At 42.2% G+C, this 18,032-nt stretch overlaps 1 protein-coding gene across 3 annotated transcripts in view; it reads right to left on the bottom strand.

The window, feature by feature from the left end:
- Positions 1–18,032, bottom strand: part of MAP7 (microtubule associated protein 7) — a 131,902-nt gene that overhangs the window by 14,297 nt on the left and 99,573 nt on the right. For 2 of the 3 annotated variants that reach the window (XM_044423889.1, XM_044423869.1), the window contains exons 7-11: positions 12,274–12,387; positions 6,625–6,773; positions 4,671–4,771; positions 2,613–2,884; positions 400–583 (exon numbers count right to left, since the gene is read on the bottom strand). In XM_044423889.1, coding sequence (XP_044279824.1) covers positions 400–583; positions 2,613–2,884; positions 4,671–4,771; positions 6,625–6,773; positions 12,274–12,387 — 820 coding nt within the window. The remainder of the gene's footprint in view (positions 1–399; positions 584–2,612; positions 2,885–4,670; positions 4,772–6,624; positions 6,774–12,273; positions 12,388–18,032) is intronic. The other variant, XM_044423879.1, reaches the window with a different exon arrangement.

Here is an 18,032-nt window from a genome sequence, read left to right as displayed (position 1 = left end):
CTGTGCTAACAAAGCATGGTTCATGAACTACAAGCCACGCTTCAGAACCCAACAGCAAACTGGGCCTTCTTCTATTGGGTTGTTTGTGGTTCACAAGCCATGACTTGTTAGCACAGCTGGGTATGCATGACAAAAGAGCAACCCAGAATTCAGCAAGAACCCCTAACTCAGTTCCTAGTCAACCTGTGTTCTGGCTCATCATGCTATGAGAACCCAGTCAGAGTGTGGGCCACAGGGACAGTCAGGGCTTACCCACACAGACCATATATTAAAACACGTGCAGATGATGCTGGTTTAGCGATTTGTTAAGGTATTTTTCGGCATCTTTCCTTTTCAGGTTTGGGGTCTATAACTCATGCCAAAACATCTTAAGATATGCTGAAAGTGTTGGCTGGTCACCTTTCGGTCTCTTCCCTTTCTTTTCTTTGCTGCTCCTCCCGTTCTCGCTGTTCTCGGGCCAGTCGTCTTTTTTCACTGAGCAACCTGGTTGCTTCTTCTGGGTCTGTTGTGCCAGCAGAAGGCCTGCCAGAGGCTGAAGAGGGTGAAGCAGCTGGAACGGCAGAGGGTGGACTTGAAGCGGCAGCTGAAACAGTAAGACAGAATGGTCACCACTGCAGACAAAACGATGCACATGGTCTTTTTAAGAAACACATTGGTGCAAGAGACAGAATTTTTTAAATGTGAAGGGTCACTGATATTTTATTTATTTATATATTTATTTATTTAAAACATTTCTATGCTGTCCCCATCGCAACAGAGCCTCAGGGCGGCTCACAACATAAATAAAAATACAATCAATAATGTAAAAACTGGTACCATCTCGGCTATATATTAAAATCTATAAATACAATAATAATAAATTAACAGTTAAAATAACTTTTAAATAAAAAGGTATTCACCTGGCGCTGAAAAGCAAATAATGACGGCGCCAGGCGGACCTCTCTGGGGAGCGCATTCCATAGATGGGGCGCCACCACAGAAAAGGCCCTCCTCCGGGTACTTCACGGAGGGATATAAGGAAGGGCACATGATTCTGCAGTTGAGGAGGAAAGGTAGTAGAGCTGGAAAGATCCCTGCCCAAGATCCTGGAGTGGGCAACCACTGCCTCCAAAGACTGGCATCCAACATGACTACAAAGTACCGAAATAGCCATACTTACCTGGTGCCAAAACAAAATGTAGCCCATTGGATGTGACACAGTGCTATGGAGTAGTTTTGCCTTTTGGCTTTTCAGGCAGCATCCCAAGGACTGCAGCCCAGGGGAAAAGTTCTGGGGGGAGGGGGAGGCCCTCTCAACCTTGTAAATTTGCCCACCACTGTGAGTTGGAATAGATGGTATGATAGAGGGATCAAGTGTCAGGCACAGTGTAAAGAAACTTCATAGATCTGTGTGTATTAACTACAAAAAACACCAGAAGAACTCTGCTAGATCGAGAGCAGCACCTGTCTTATCCAGTGCCCTGTCCCAGAGAAGCCAGCCAGATGCTGCCTGTAAACCAATATGCACGACATGAGCACAAGACGCCTCCCCAGCTGTTTGGAGCTGCTGAAGGCTGGCACTGCAGTTGCTCAGCCAGGAACTCATGGAGTGGCCCAGAAAAGCTACTGTTTCTAATATACCTTTTATTTTATTAATAGCATTCTATTATTTCAAGTGGCAAAGCCATTTAAAAGGTAAACTCAACACAGGACACTAAAACCCTGTTGAAGGGAGGCTGCAAGGTGGGGCCATGAGGAACATCTCACTTGATGGCCTTTTTCTTCCTTCTCAGTTTCTGAGCCACTGCGGCAACTCTATATGGGATCTACTTCTCATGACTGGATAAGACATGGTTTCCGGTGGCTCATCACTGCAGCACCAGTGTTCTTGGCTCTGCCTCACTTCTCCAAAATTGGGAGAAGACTAGTCTAGCTCACAAGCTATCCCAGAGGTTACCAGCATGGACAATGGTGGCAACTGGCATGGCTCCGCCTCTTCATGACTCAAGGCTGTGGGCAAGCCATGGGTGAGCACAGAAGGATCAGATGCTGCCACCACCATTTGCCAGTCTTTTCCAGGTCAGCTGAAGTGGAGATTGGTCCTAACCTGATTGTACTAGTCAGAGAGAGAGAGAGAGAGAGAGAGAGAGCGAGCAAATCCAGATGATGCCAGAAGATTTTCTTCCCTACTATTCCTTTCTCAGGAAAATAGCAGGCAAACGAGCAAGTGGTGATATCTCTGAAGAGGGGGAGCTACCATCTGCTTGCCTGCTGGTTTTCTCACTCAGGGCCAGATGGTGGATGAACAACTGAGCAAAATATGGGTGCCAGCAGCCGCCACAGAAAATGCAATAGTGAGGAGGTGGTGCTGATGCTCAAGGGCTCTGCAAAATTGGAAGTCAGCACTGGCTGCAAAGATGACGTATGTGCACATTATTTGTATCATTTAAATGAAGTGAACAATAGGCCTGTCATAATGACTTCCACTGATTTTTGTGAATCAAAATAACATTCTAAATGCTACCTGTTGGAATGGTGTGTGTGTGTGTGTGTGTGTGTGTGTGTGTGTGTGTGTGTGTAGAAAAGTTAATTATGAAAGGAACACACTGGCAGACTGCTAAGCCAAGTCTTACTTTGTGTTGTCTCTGGTTTACAAGGAAGCCCTTCTTCATTTGCAAGCGCTCTGGGATTTGAAGCTGTCTTTCCAGGGTCTACCTTTTCCTCATTTGTTTTCTCAACTTCCTGTTGTATTTCCTTTTTATCACTTTCCAATTTGCGCTCATTTTTAACAGGGCGAATGTTGCCAGGTGAAGGAGGGCGTGGCTGAGTAGAAGAAAATCTGGATGATCCATGTGTTATCTTCTTGGGTACTCCAGGCAAAAGAGGAAACGATCCAGAAACATGCCTATTTGAACCACAAAGGAAGAGTAATAGCAGTGTTAACCACCATTTTTAAGGTGTCATTCCATTACTGGGTGTCGGCATTTAACATTATCACTTGCCTAACTGGAAGTGGTGGGAAAGGGAGGAAAAGAAATAAAGGGCAAACAAAAGAAAATTAGGGATCAGAGATTAAAATTAGAGATTAGTCCTCATTGCCTGATCTATGCAGAAGTTCCTCACCAATTTTGACTGAAACAAAGATTCTGGAATGAGAAGTTCAGTAATGTGGGGGGATGACTCCCTGAAAGCTAGCAGGAAATAGACTGTTCTACTTACAACTTATAGTTTAAATGTTCTCTTTCAAGCAAATAGGAAATGAACTAAAGGGTATGAAGATTTAATGCAGAGAAGTAATTTGAAGTTACAAACTAGATTTCAATCTTTTGTTTCCCTTTTCTTAATTACTGGTGAGAATTCTGAGGGGAATCACATGTATCCATTTGCTATTGGAACTAAAAAAAAAAAAAAAAGGGGATTATTCTAACTCTGGGTTGGGAAGCTTTGACTGGAGCATAACCTTGGCATGGCTTGATTTTCCTCCCTTTCTTGCAGAGATCAAAGTTCCACCTCAACTGGGTATCCTACTTCACTATGAGCACCTCTTTGTGGCTCAGAGCCAAAGAATGATGCCATCGGCTCCAAAGTGGCTTTTCGTTGCTCCAGGGGCAACCTTCCCCATGTCTTGTGGCAGAAGACTTTTGAAATGGAATTGCCTTTCACAAGTAAGTGGCAATATGGAATGGTATGTTCCAGAAAACTAAAGCTGACTAATTCTTTTTGGTATTACTAAATATGCATGGATTCCATGGACTCACTTACAAAGCTCTTTGGACCCTGAGTTCTTACTATACCATTCACAATCATTAACTGTGCAAGAGACTCTGGTATAAAACAGAGCAGTTTCTCCTGCAGCAGATGAGAAGTACACATTTCCCTAACTTCAGGGACTGAAATTGTTGCACTTTGGTGCAGAGTTCTGGTGGGTGGGTAAGAGGATGTGGGAAGTGCTTGTCTGTATTATTGTCTCTGAGTGCAAGTGGAATGTCTGATAAGGTTTGATGTCACCATTTAAACCAATATACTCAAGCATGTGGTATGAGGTTAAAATTTAACCTGAGGTGATCAACTGCAGGAGAATGGTCCCCTGGACCCTCCCATGGGCCATACACAGCCTAGCAACATCTGGCATTGCCTGTGGCAATGTCAAAAAAATGAGTGGTAATCAGGTTAAACTGAGCTTGGGAGCAAGCTACATTTGACCCATTTAATGCTCCATTGTAGTAAAGAGACTGTTTCTTTCCCACCGCTGTGAATTTCCATGGTGGTGAGGGTCATAGGAAGCCACAAGTACCATATGGGCTACACGTTGTTTACTCTTGTTTAAACCATTAATGCCTCTCTGATAATCTACTGCCTGAAAAAATAAATAACATATACATTCCTTTCACACACACTTAAAATGACATATGCACCCCCTTCATTTCTATACGCAGTTTATTTTGAATGATGGAAACAGCACTTTGACACCAGTAGATGTGAAAAGGAAGACCAAATAAGAGATGAATTGACTCCATGAAGGAAGTCACAGCCTTGGATTTAGAACAGCTAAGCATGGATGTCATGAATGGGACTCTCTGGAGACCTTTCATTCCCATGGTTTCCATAAGTTGGGGACAGCTTGATGGCACATAACAACTGATGCAAAAGAGAGCTTAAGACAATGCACACTGTGACAAGAAGTTACTTACCAAGGAGATGATTTACTTCTGAAGGTAGGTGAATGAGCTCTTTTTTTGCCAGAGGAAGAATGAGACAATGAAATTCCCCTTTCCTTTTCTTTTCTGTTACTCTAAAATTTAGCAATTAGGATAAATCAGCTCAGTGCCGATGGCAGAGCACTTTTCTCATGCACAATGTGTGACAACATCCATAGAAAAACAGCCTTCTTACTACATGGGATGAAGATGAGATTTGCACATAACATGATGCTACGGGTTACTGAACTCTAACCATGATGTATGGATGCAGCCATGATAACAAGCCATGGTTTCCTAATTATGAACAACTGAGCAAGAAAACCCACGGTTTGTTCTTGGGCTGTGAACTCTGGTTCATGTAAAACCTGGTAAACTGTGGTGCACATAAACTCAGAATGATAGGTTATTCATGAGTTATCTTGCCAGGCTACAGTGGTGGTAGGAAAGAGGCTTAGGAAAACAAAGGAGCCACTTTATATCTTAGTACTACAGCACCACAAATGAATTTGGTACACAGGGAAGGAATGGGCAAAGGAGTCAGAAGACAACTAGCCCAGCGATTGAGAAAACAATCCCTGGGTAAGCCAACAAATCATGGATTAAATAAACCAAGGGTTTGCATTTATGAGTTACTTGCTACCCAGAAATGAATATGATACATGCCCTGGTAACTTCCCAGCTGGATTACTGTAATGCGCTCTATGTGGGGCTGCCCTTGAAAATGATCCAAATATTGCAATTGGTACAAAATAGAGCTACCAGGTTGCTGCCAGGGACCGGTCGTTACTCTCATATAATGCTGGTCCTCTACCAGCTCCACTGGCTTCCAATTGAAGTCCAGGCCCAATTCAAGGTGCTGGAATTAACCTATAAAGCCCTAAACAGATTGGGACCAGGATACCTGAAGGAACATCTCCTTCCTTATATGCCCTCAAGTCCCTTAAGATCTGCAGGAGAGGCCCTGCTCTGGGAACCCTCCTTGAAGGAGGTAAAGAGGACATCTACTCAGAGCAGGGCTTTCTCTGGGGTGGCGACCAGACTGTGGAATGCACTCCCCAGAGAGGTTCGGCGCCAGGTGAAAACCTTTTTATTCGAAGGTCATTTTAAGAATTAGGGATTTTAGAAGTTAGCAGTTGCTTTCCCCGCCTCTTTTTAATTTTAATTGTTTATATTTTCTTTCTCTTTTGAATGTGATTCACTCATTTTAAACTTTGATTGTATTTCTTTTACTATTGATAGTACTTATTATACTGTTTACTTATATTGTCTATTGTATTATTGATTGTTGTTGTTGTTGTTGTTGTTATTTTAAGCTTGTAAGCCATCCTGAGATGCTCTCGTGAAGGACAGATAGAAATGTTTTAAATAAATAAATAAATATTGATTAATCCCAACTGATTGCAATCTTAATTATCCCTCTGTTTGGAAATGAAAATAACCTCAGTCCGTTGACCTAAAGGAGTCTTTCCCAACCTGTTGCCATCTAGATGCTGACCTTTCCTAACCACACAGTTGCGCCCTCATGACATAGCAGTGTAAGACCCCATTCTTCCGTCATGCATTCTGCCTCTAAGTAAGCTACTTTGTTTAGCAGACTAAAGGATACAGGCACGCTGTGTAGGCTTAAATAGAGCCATGCTGCTTCCCGTGGCTCCTAACCCTTCCCCCCAGCCACCACTCTTTCAGTGTTTCCTAGCTCTGTGCAGTTCTTCCACCCCCAGGGGTTGAGATGCCTTTCCCAAGGCTCAGTTCCTGCAGTAAGAACTTGCTGGTATTTTGTCCTACCCCACATGTCTTCAGCCCCATCTACCACTGGGATGCAGCCCCTAGAAGTGTTTCTGAAATAGAATTTAGGATTTCTAAACATTTCAACATTTGTTCGGAAAGAGGTTCCATAGCCCTGCTTCATTGCAGCTGTCAGTCTATTTGTAACTGATGCGCTTACCCCTGCCGAATGTGTCTGCCTCCGACGCCTCACATCAGGCGTTGTGCCAAAGAGTTTTGCTCTGTCTGCTGAATTTCGACAGCTTATGGCCTTGAAGGAGAGAGGGCTGATGGGGCTGCAAGACGCTGAACGAGGACAAATGGGGATGACTAGGGTATGGCGTTTTTTTCATGTACATTCAACAAACACATTAAAGGAAAGCCAAGAGAAGGTAACAGGAAGGAGTAGGAGGAAATGAAAGAATAAAGGAAAGGAATGTTAATACAAAGAGAGACAGAGACAGACCTAGACCAGCTCTATCACGCAATTATCCACAGATAATTCAGGGGCATTTAGGACGCAGCAATGAGCGTGAGACACCAAACCCATCCAAAACAGAGCAAGAGAGGCCATAGAGGTGATCTCCACTTCCTCCATTTTCATTAGAGGGGCTTTCTTGCCCATCCAGCCACAGCATATCTGAGAAGAAGGGCAGGAGGCAGGAGAGGCCTCAGGTTGTATTTGCATCCTGGCTTCTCCCTTCACCAATATATGCCCCTCTTCCTTCTCTTTGGGATTGTGCTCCCAACTTTGAGCAGATGGCCAGTTCAGTTTTTTCTGCACTGTCCTGAAGAAGAAAAGGGTTGGAGGTTGGGAGGTCTTTCAGGTTTACCATGCTGTCTCTGATCCAGGAATCCAAAATATCTTAAGGCCCTTCAGAAGCCATTTAGGAACCACAGGATAGCTCCCTGAAAATGGCAGGGTGCCAAGACTGTATCACTATGCCAGTGAACTGGCTATGCTCCTTGGATTCCCCCCCCCCAACATCACTGAATTATTTGTTTTTAAATGGAGCCCCATATATAAATGACAAGTTTTAGAAGACTCTGAAGCATCTGGAGCAGCTTGTATATTCAAGAACTGTTTTAGCTCACTATTGTGGAGCTATGCAGGCAAAAACATAATCAGAGAAAACCCAGAAAGGGCATATCCATCCTGCTAGATCACTTTTTTGTGGTCTGTTTGTAATGCCATCTGTGGAGACCCATGCAAGATGGAATTTGCAGCTCATCCGTTTACCCTAATCGATTCCTGTTTACTCTCTCTTTCAGTGAATGCTATTGCCCTGTACACCTACGATTCTGCAGAGGCACTCTGAAATATAATCCAACTGAAATGTCAATGCCAAACTTGTGAAGCACTTCAAAAGAATTGCCATGTATTGCACATATGTAACGTAATCTAATTTGCACATGTTGTTTAATGTGCCAGTCTTAGTCTACTTCATACACTGAACCAGTCTGCACTTAATGCTAAGCAAGGATTGAGCATTACATGTACCAGACTCTGGAAGTTCAAGTAAAGGATCAAGTTTGCACATTTCCCCCTTCTCCTCCCACAAGACAAAGAGCAGGACTTAATACATTTTCTGTGTGTTTGTATGCACATGTATACACATGTGAAAGAAAGGAGAAGCACCTAAAATAGTAAGAGGGATAGGTTTGAATTAACCCACAAAACAAAGATGCAGCAAAGAAAAACCTATATAGCCCAAAACTTTTGTATGGAAAACATTTAACATTTTTCAAGTGGCATCAGAGTACAGTTGCATTATATATTACAGGACTACATCCCTTCTGCTATCAAACAACCAGTAGATGCAACAATTTCTAAGATAAGACATGGACTGAGGCCCAAATTATTTTTTTATGGAAAATTAATGCAACATGGCAGCCTGTTCATAGCGAGAAAAAAAAATACTTCCAGTGAGTTTAGTAAAGAGCAGAGAAGCAAGAGGAGTGATTTTACTCTTTCTCCACTCCCAAACAGCAGTATCTTCTGTAGGGACAGGTGCTCTCGTCCCATTTTCCCAGTCCATATAGCATCCCCTAAAACTTAATACATGAATTGGCCCTACTAGTTTATGGTCCATAACTCAGCATTAATCAAGATAAAACTATGCATTGTGTACTGACTTTGACTGGTGCTCTCAGAAATTCTGTGCAGAAGAGACTCACATTTATAAATGCAACCAGACATGTTACTATATCTTCTTCCTAGCTCTTACACACAGCATAATGATGTTTACATATTAGTATTAGCCTTTCTTGTAAGAAGAAAGCATATACAGGGAATTCTATGCTTGCTTTGCTGGTCTACTTCTTCCTGCAAAAATGTATCTGAGTAGAAGTATTGTACATCTTAACCTAACTACATGCCTACTCATAAGTCCAGTTGAATTCTGTGGTGCTTACTCGCCAAAACATTAGCACAAGATGGCAGCTTAAGGGGTATGAGGCATTTATTGTGCACTGGTGATTCCTTATCAGTGGTAGTGTGTAGGTGTTCTACATGATGACATTGCCCTCTCCCGTGTTATTCAGCTTTTTTTTAAGATCAAGAAAAGTGATCCATGAGAGTCAGTGTGGTGTAGTGGTTAAGAGCACGGGACTGGGAGTCAGGCGATCTGGGTTCTAGTCCCCGCTCAGCCATGGAGCCAACTGGGTGACTTTGGGCCAGTCACAGACTCTCAGCCCAACCTACCTCACAGGGTTGTTGTTGTGGGGATAAGATGGAGGAGGAGAATGATATAAGCTGCCTTGAGTCCTTTGAGGAAAAAAGGCAGGATATAAATCAAAATAAATAAATAAATAAATAAGTGTGGTATTATTTAGAAAAGGCACTCCAAGAAGCTTGCGTATTTTTACAATTCTTCTATACTGCAGTGCTACCTAGAGGGTGTGTAATGGGACATACAAAAAGACAAAGAAAGAAAACCCAGGAAAAAAACACATGGGGATGAGCTGATCTTAATCAAAAATTCTGAAGCAGAGACTTTGGTAAAGTAGGTTAAAAGCCTCATGCAGACAAGCCCTAAAATATATTTATGACACACATACTGGACTCTTTCTGCAGTTTCAATTATTTCAGGTTTAATTCTGCCACTCCTGCTATTGTTCTTTATTGTGAAACAAAGCTGAAGGCATCTGGGAATTCTTAAGTATTCAAAAGAGTTTTTAATATATTACTAAAATTTCCTAGTGAGGATTTACCTTAACTGTAGTATATAAGCTGTGAAATCAATAATTTCCTAACTAAAAACTGAGAGAGACGGAAGCATCATCCTGGATGAATTTGACACACTGGATTTTGGAACACACATGTGACTTTTCCTGAAGTCTCTCAGGACTTGATTCAAGTTATTACATTCTTCAGGGTCCTTCCAGTCTAATGTCTCTTTTTGTCGCCTGTCAAATTATTTACATAAAAAATGAGGGGAAATTTTAAGGCGTATCCTGCGATAGAAATTATAGTTGTCACATTGGGGAATCATTTGAGGTCATTTTAATTTTCTTGAGAGTCTGCAATGTTAACTCATTTGCTTCTAAGCCAGGTTACACTCCCAGATTTTTTTCCTTAAGCATCTCATAAGTCTTCTGGGAATTCCCTCTGTGCTTCTTTCATTCTTCCTTTTTGTTAGGAATTAAGAGCCAACTAAACCTTTGTATACACATAGTGAAAAAAGTGTGATAGGGTTTTTGTTTTTTTCAATGTAAGTGCTCAAGGCCCGGGTTCATACCAGGACTGTGGCACTCCAGAAGGGACTTTTAAACTTCCCCTACGCCTCATTTTCATTCTGGGAATCTTCTCCTCACTGGTGTTGCTGCTACTTGCCACCAAGTTGTCTCCAACGTATGGCAGTACTACATGGGAATGCCTTCCAAAATGTCCTGTACTTCACAACCCCACTCGGCTCTTGTAAGCGTCAGGCTGTGGCTTCCTTCATGGAATGGATCCATCTCATATTTGGTCTTCCTTTCTTTTATGTTTGACTTTCCCAGGCATGTCTTCTCCAGGGAGTCTCGCCTTCTCGTGATGTGACTGAAGTAAAACAACTTCAGTTTTGCCATTGAGGGGTGGAATTTTGGAAAGAAAAAAGATTATATTCTCTGTTCCAGAGCATTACAGTTCCATTCTGGAAAGGGGCAGCACGTGCTTATGCTGGAGTAAGCAAAACCTACCATGCATAACTTAAGTATAAATTGAAAATGTTTAGTTTGCCCCTCAGTTGTGGATGCTACTAGGAAAGATAAACTGCAATTTATTTAGGCCATATTCCAAATTTTGTGCCTGGCTGAAACTGGCTGAAGGAAATACAAAGTAGAAATGCTGAAAATATGAAACAGGAATGAACAAAACAAGCCTCTCTTTTGCAATTTTTATCAGAATCTCTCACACAGAAGTGTTCTTCTCAATGTTAATGTTTTTATCCCCCTCTTTTAAATTAAAAAAAAACCAGGACAAAATATCCTCTGCTAAATATTCAATGAACAGTGCATTTCTTTCCACATTAACTGGAAAGAAAGCCTCAGTGAACCCAGTGGAACTTACTCTGGAGACCACCGGTTCAGGATTCTACTGCAAGGGTACAAATCAGTAACTGGCACAGACAACCTGATACTGCACACTCAGGGTTGTTGTTGAAACATGATTATCGTGTTCTCAGAACCGAAACCATGGGCTCTCTTCGTGGGTTGTTTCTGATTAACAAGCTGTGGCTGAGATCAGACAACACGATAATCCAACAACAACCTACATTCAACCCTTGACTGTGAGTTACTATGTTGTCTGAACCAAGTCAAGGAAAGCTAGTAAATTCTAGTTGCCTTAAGGATAAATTGGACTGAAGTCCACTGAATGACAACATTAGTGCAAAGTCAACAGAGCTTGCTAGCATAATGGGTTTCCTGGGAATTATGTTGTGCTAGCAAGCGATCCTGACTTTGCACAACTTGCGCTTTAACTCCCTATCAATAGCCCTAGTGCTATGATACTGTTGCATCCTTTGCCTAGATGTCAAAATAGCATTTTTGAATGCATCCCAATTGGATTAATGAGAGACTAAAAGGGACTAAGAACATTTTGCTTGATGGTGCCTTATGTCCTTGATATGGAAATGTTCTTTCTCTCTCTTTTATGTGTTCATAAAAGAAGGCTGGATCAAATTTGCCCGTTGAAATCCTACTGGGATATTTCATTTTTTAAAACATAGGGTTTTGAAACAATACAGCATAGAGAAAACTCTGTTGATAAGTTGTTGATGATATAAAACAAGGGGAGAAGGGGAACTAAAATACTATTTTTAAAAAAGGTTAGCAATTCTAAAAGTATCAAAATTATTTATGGAGTGATACATATATAAGAAAGGCAGGATATTGGCAACAGATGTGTGTAGCCCTGGGCATCTCTATGGCTTACCAGCAACTAGAGCATTTTCTATCCTGATATTAGTAAAAGAGAGAGAAAAGCAAAAAGAATTTCAGAGATGAGAAAGAAAGAAAACGCAGGAAAATCTTCCACACTGCTGCCTGAGTCAGGGAAGGAGCTGCAGTGGCAGAGCCCCTGCTTTGCATGGAGAAGGTCCCCACATCAGTTCTCCAGGCAGGGCTGCAAAAGCTCCTTGGAGGGAGAATCGGCACAGCCGCTTGTAGTGCACAGAATTCTGGGTTAGGAGGAGCAGTGGACAGACTCAGGGTTAGGCCAAGTTCATTCAACCTTCAGCCAACCCAGCCTGACGTTAATCCCAACAAGCTTAATTTTAAAACCGTCTTGCAGAGACTTTTAAAAGGTACAGTCAAGCAGAATTAGTTTCATAATGCTTTCATTTACCTGCATCTCCCGACAAGGTTGCTGCACTTTTACTTCTGGCCAAGAAGGAATGTGTGGGCGTCAGGAGTCTGCTAACAACGCTGCTCTCCCATGGACTTAGCTGCAGGCGTCGAGCTGAGTATCACCATATAAGTGAAATGTTAGATCAAGCATCTTCCACAGATGAGCAGCCACCATACACAGTGGAAAAGTAACAACGCTTTTCTCCATTTCACAAAGAGGTTATTTGTTAAAAAGCTTTTGCAACACTGTCAATTCCTCACCCCATTCAGTTTTTAAGTTATATATACCCATTTCACATTTAGGGTCAGCATTCCTTTTCAGGACACTGTTGACATCAAATATGACAGTGCTCTGACAAACTAAAATGGTCTGTTAGTCATAACAAGGATATTTGCATTGTAAACTTCAAGGGTACAACACAGTTACTATAAAGAAAAAAATGCTTCCAACCACATCCACCAAAGTTTGTTTATTCTATCAACCATCAAAATGAAACCATTTACCTTATATATTTTGGTGGCTTGAAAAAAGCAGTTGTGCGACTGCACTTGTTTCAAGTTACTCCTAGTGATGTGCAAAAAAGAAAATATTGGGGAGGCAAAGAGGAAATGCACGTTTCTTTTTCATGTGCCATGAGGTATAGCCAAAAGCAAGTGGGCACAGGCCCTTCTGCTTCTTGGTCAAAGGAGTGATCCTATGGCCCTTCTAGACATTGTCTAAGCATGCCAGCTGCATCTCCAAGGTCAGGAACGAAACTCGGAGGGAAAGTGAAAAGCGAAGGAGGCAAGGAGATGGGGTGGGCACCAGGACAGAAGGCATCCTGACAGTGCTTCGGTCTCCGTTTCTCCCCTCCAAAGGGCCTCAGCCAGATGCATGGAAACAGCCAGCTAGCTAAAGCACAGAACAGGAATTCTGTGAAGGTATAGGCTGCCTCTGCCTCTCTTTCTACTCTGCAAGTCACTGAGTTCAAGGACTCGCAAGCGTAGAGGGCACAATTGACAAAACCACACCCTAAGACTTTCATGCCATGGGAACATTACTTCAAAGTCTACTCAGACTTTCAAATGGGAATACTGTTGCTTTTCATATACATGGAAAAACAGCTCTTGCAGTGCAGGAACCCATATTTAATTTTAAAATGACATCTGAAAGTGATGTATGTTCAGCCAGAGAAACAAACAGCCGTACACATAAACTGCAAAATCATAAGCTTCAGAATCATAAACTCAGGTCTGAATCAGACTAAAGATGCTTCAGGGTGAGACTAGTCCTCATCCTTAGGTTTTTATGGGAATCCAGCATCTTTGACTGGTTTTGCACAACCTGAGAAGCCATGGGGCTTTCAAGCTACCATGGCCTAGTTGTGTTATGCGAACCCAGCCTAATTCCCATGCAGTGGCTACAAAGTCAGCCCCAGGAAGATAAGCCTTACTGTATGGATTACTGAATTCTCCATGGCTTAGCAAGAGGCCTGAACTTGGGTGACATGCTACGCCACCGTCAAGCCAAAACCTACAGAGCTTTGTGGCCAGAGGAGCAGAAAGCTTGCTGCTCCAGCCGTTGGCATTCCTGTCCCACTTTCCTGGCACCAGGAGTGAGGGGTGGGAGGAGTGTGTGGGGACATGGGCACTACGTGGCCCCTCTTCCCGCCCTTCAGGGGATGGCTGCCGAAGGGCAGCGCCGACCAACCGTGAGGACAGTGGGGGGAAGGCTTGCTCAGCTGGCGCCACTCTCGGGGAGAGCCAGCTGAACATGCGCCCTTCCCACACCTGCCGTTGTCCATGTGGGTCTCCCTGTGGGGAGGCTGGGTTTCCCTGAAGGGGGCCCAGCTGAATGCGCCTCCCCTGCACACCGTGGCAAGCACTCCATGGGCAACCACTCTGGGAGGTGCGGGGAAGATAAAACACGATCCCCTGGATGGGGCTGGGCTCTTCCTCTCCAGGCACTGTTTGGCAGCTATCATCCCTGCTCTGTTCCCCTCCATGCCCTTGCATGGGAAGAGGGCGAGAAGAGGCAGATCAGGCCCCTGCTGTACCCTATTGCCTGTTGGCCACATGGGGGGCGCCAGACAAAGGAGCCTCTTTGCATGGCTTATAAGCCACCAAGGCCTTCCCACTCCGGGTGAATCCACCCTCTTGCATTGCCACCCTCCTGTTTTTTCTCACCACAAAAACCTTTCAAGGAGTGAAACACAAAACAGTTGCACAGTGTTTTTTTGAATGAGAGCACCAAAGGCAGAGTATTTGGAAGCACTTACTATTAAAATTAGGTCCCTTGAAAATTAGTTGGAATCATAACTTATCAAGTTCCATTGATTTTTATTCCTGTTCCAGCCACACATATTTGCAAGTAGCACCAGTTACTTTTGCATATCCAACTTATCACTAAAGTAATTTTAAAGGTACAACATGGATGTCCCAAGTCACACCTCTATGTTTTAAGAAAACATCTGAAATGTACCCAAACGCTAATGGTACTTCAAGGAGAGGGAGGGAAGGAGGGAGGGATCCTGAAAGAATGACAAGTTCATCCCATGACAACTCTAGTCTCTCGACACATCACCATGCATTTTTGTCCTTTAATTTTATCAGTCTAGCGAAATGGCTTTACATAAAAATCTTGTTGACTTGTCCACAGAAGGTTGCCAGCATAAAACATCCTTACGTAATGATCTGTTGCAAAAGAGGTTTTCAATTAATGGTACCATGTTCAGACACATTACACAGAAGTACAAAACATAATATGGCTGTCCCTGTTAAAGCAAGTGCATCTTAGCAATGCAGAGAGGATGAAAAAGATGTAACACCATTTGCATCGTTTCCCTTGCTCAGCTGCTTTATCCAGGGCGCAGCTTCATTTTGAATACTATGAAAGCATTTGCATTTGTTCTCTGGCACTCCATCCGCACACATTCATTTCAATAAAACTCTTCCCTAGCCAAGTACAATCTCATGAGAGGAAGAGACCAAAGTGGGCAGGCAAACCTTGCCACCCTTTCATTTTTCTGCTTCCTCCTGCTGCTTCTATTAGCATCCTCAAGCTATGTGTTAGGAAGCAAACACAGAGGTAGGAGCCTTGTGTTTCCCCTAATGCAGCGATGGAAGGTCATTCACAGGGAAGAACCAGTGGGAAGAGGGATGCTTAACTCTCATCCTGCCTGCCATTTCTCCCCAGCAAATGTTCCCCCAGGAAATTCCAAGGCCAACCCCAGGCAGCTCCTCCCCCCCTCCCCTCACATCTCTGGCCAGGGGGCTCTGCTAGGTAACAGAAAGGAAGAGGAGGTCCCATTCCCATTCCCCCCTCTCCCCTGGAGGCTTTGCGTGTTGTGCAAACCCAGTCACTGTCTGAAAGTAAGTCTAGAAGGAATTCTCCTGCCTCCAAACACTCCCCTACAAATGCTCTCTGTCTCTGGACTTGTATTAGCTTAGTAAACATGTACAAGATTAGTTAGCTAATGGCAGAATCTTCTATCACTGATAATTTAGTGCTATTCTCTACTGCACATGATCCACTGAAGGTCACATTTGGGAGGATGGTGATTCTGTAACATTTCAGTACTGAATCAATAAAAATTATATTATCAGTGTACAGTGTTATGTACATGCAATATATTGGAAAGTTTTTATGAAGTTGTAAAGACAAATTGCCAAATTAGCTATAAAAGAAAATTGTACTGCTCCTAAAAGGTGCATATTATAAAAATATTACAATTACTTAAAAGACAAAATAATCACATACAATTTACAGGCATGCGCACGCTAAACGGTTTTGTAATATTGATTGATGTTAACTATCAGTACCATCCTTACCCCAGCCCAAAACCCTCTGGTTATTCAGCAGTGTGCATGGTTCTCTTTTGTGCACTACTGGACATATTTATTTCAGTGCATTAAAGAACATGCATGAGAACTCACTTCTTTCAATATAATTTTATCAGCTTTTCTAGTTGAAAAACAAATCTTATCATTTGTGAAAGTGAGATGATGGCACAGAAAGAGAAATTGTAATATCACTGTATCTTCTTTCCCACTATCTGAAATAACACTGTGTGAAGTTCCCTCTGCTAATGCCGGAGAACAGTAGCATAAGCACATGGAACAGGAAAAGCAGCAAATGAACGGGTTCCGAGCTTCCACACCTGGAACAGATGGGGCAGAACTGGACTTTCGAGGTTTGCACGAATAGGTCCTGAATACACGAGGTAACACAACATGTACAAATGCTTCAGAGTACAGCCAAGAGAAAGGGGGTAGGATATTATGAGGGATATGTTGATGGATAAAATTAACAACAACCTCAACAAACTCAACTGTCATTCTTAACAGGGAAAAACCCCACAGCAATTTCTACCTACTTAGCATTAGTCAGAAGAAATATGTGTATGTTTTTCACTAGGCAATAGGCGTGAAACTATTTGGAAGGTGATTAATTTTGAACCAAAAACATTGCAACGATAGAAGGGGTGAGTGTAATATGCATAGTTCTGAAAAAGTTTTAAGGAATAATTTAAACCTAGTTCCATGGGGACACTATTACGAGGGGGAAACGGTTTTAGCTATAGTCTACAGAATTTCTACAGTCAAATGAGGTCTTGTGATTCGATTTATTCTTTCTTTGACCTCCAGGGAATAAAGAAATTAGAGTAATTATCTTGAGTTAGCTCTCCATAAACCTAAACAGAATTGAAACAAAAATCCTATGGTTAGTTGTTTCTACCTGGAAATATATTGCTTAAAAAGTATTACGATCAGAATATTTATTGCCACTACTATGTTCATAAAGGATATTACCTTGGAATAGATAGTGCTTCCTGATTAACTTTATTATACTGAACCAGCAATATTCACTGTTAAATTTAGCATAACATTTTAAAAGCAAGAGATGGATTAAAATATGATTTTGATGAGGAAAGTTTCCAAAATATCAATGACTCTCCAGTTGTACTAAACACCAAATTTGGTAAACAGCTGAACTCAAGTCTAATTACTGAATTGTGAGATTCAGGCTCAGCAAAAACTTCTAAATGTATATTTTAAAATGAAAGCAACTAATAAATCTGAAGTATTTGCATCAAGTTACTTGTGAAAGCAAACACTGACACTAAGGGTCATTTCTCCTTTCCTTAGACAGACCCATTTTTCCAGAATTAAATGGAAGTACAAAATAAAACAGTGCAAAGGCCTGCTGCCATTGTACACTTTTAACTTCTAATTTTATTAACCAAGGTAATTGTCCATGATTGATTATAAACAGAAATAGGTATGGATCCAAACTTGTCACACTTTGTGTAGACTCCTTAAAATAAATTCAACAAAGCTGAAAGGCCTCTCCTAGGGCTGAGTTACTGACAATAAGAGCTTTAAGTTCAAATAGGCTGGCTTTTTTTTTTTTCTTCCATATTGGTCTCATTGCCCTCAGCCCCACAAATCACATGGATTGTGACCCATGAGAGTATTGCCAAATTGCAATTCAGCCAACTGGTTGAAAGAGGTTTTGCATCCCAGTTATATAGTGGCATTTAATAAATGTTTCCTAGCATGCTTTTGCATATCCCAGTTTAGGACTTGCAATTGGACCAAAGCTTCTGTTCTGAAAGGCAAAACAGGAAACAGGTTTTTGCACTACATCAAAGACATTATACAAGTGTACAGAGCAGAGAACACAGAGGACACACCAAAATACAATGTGTGCGTGCACGCGCCCACATGCACACACACAAACTTACAGGAGGAAACACAACTAACAGTAACACATAC

The sequence above is a fragment of the Varanus komodoensis genome, unplaced genomic scaffold (genome assembly GCF_004798865.1).
Source record: "Varanus komodoensis strain SLA01 unplaced genomic scaffold, ASM479886v1 scaffold1, whole genome shotgun sequence".
In the NCBI taxonomy this organism is placed as follows: domain Eukaryota; kingdom Metazoa; phylum Chordata; class Lepidosauria; order Squamata; family Varanidae; genus Varanus; species Varanus komodoensis.
The sequence above is the reverse complement of the archived record's forward strand: the minus strand, read 5'-3'. Positions and strand labels throughout refer to the sequence as shown.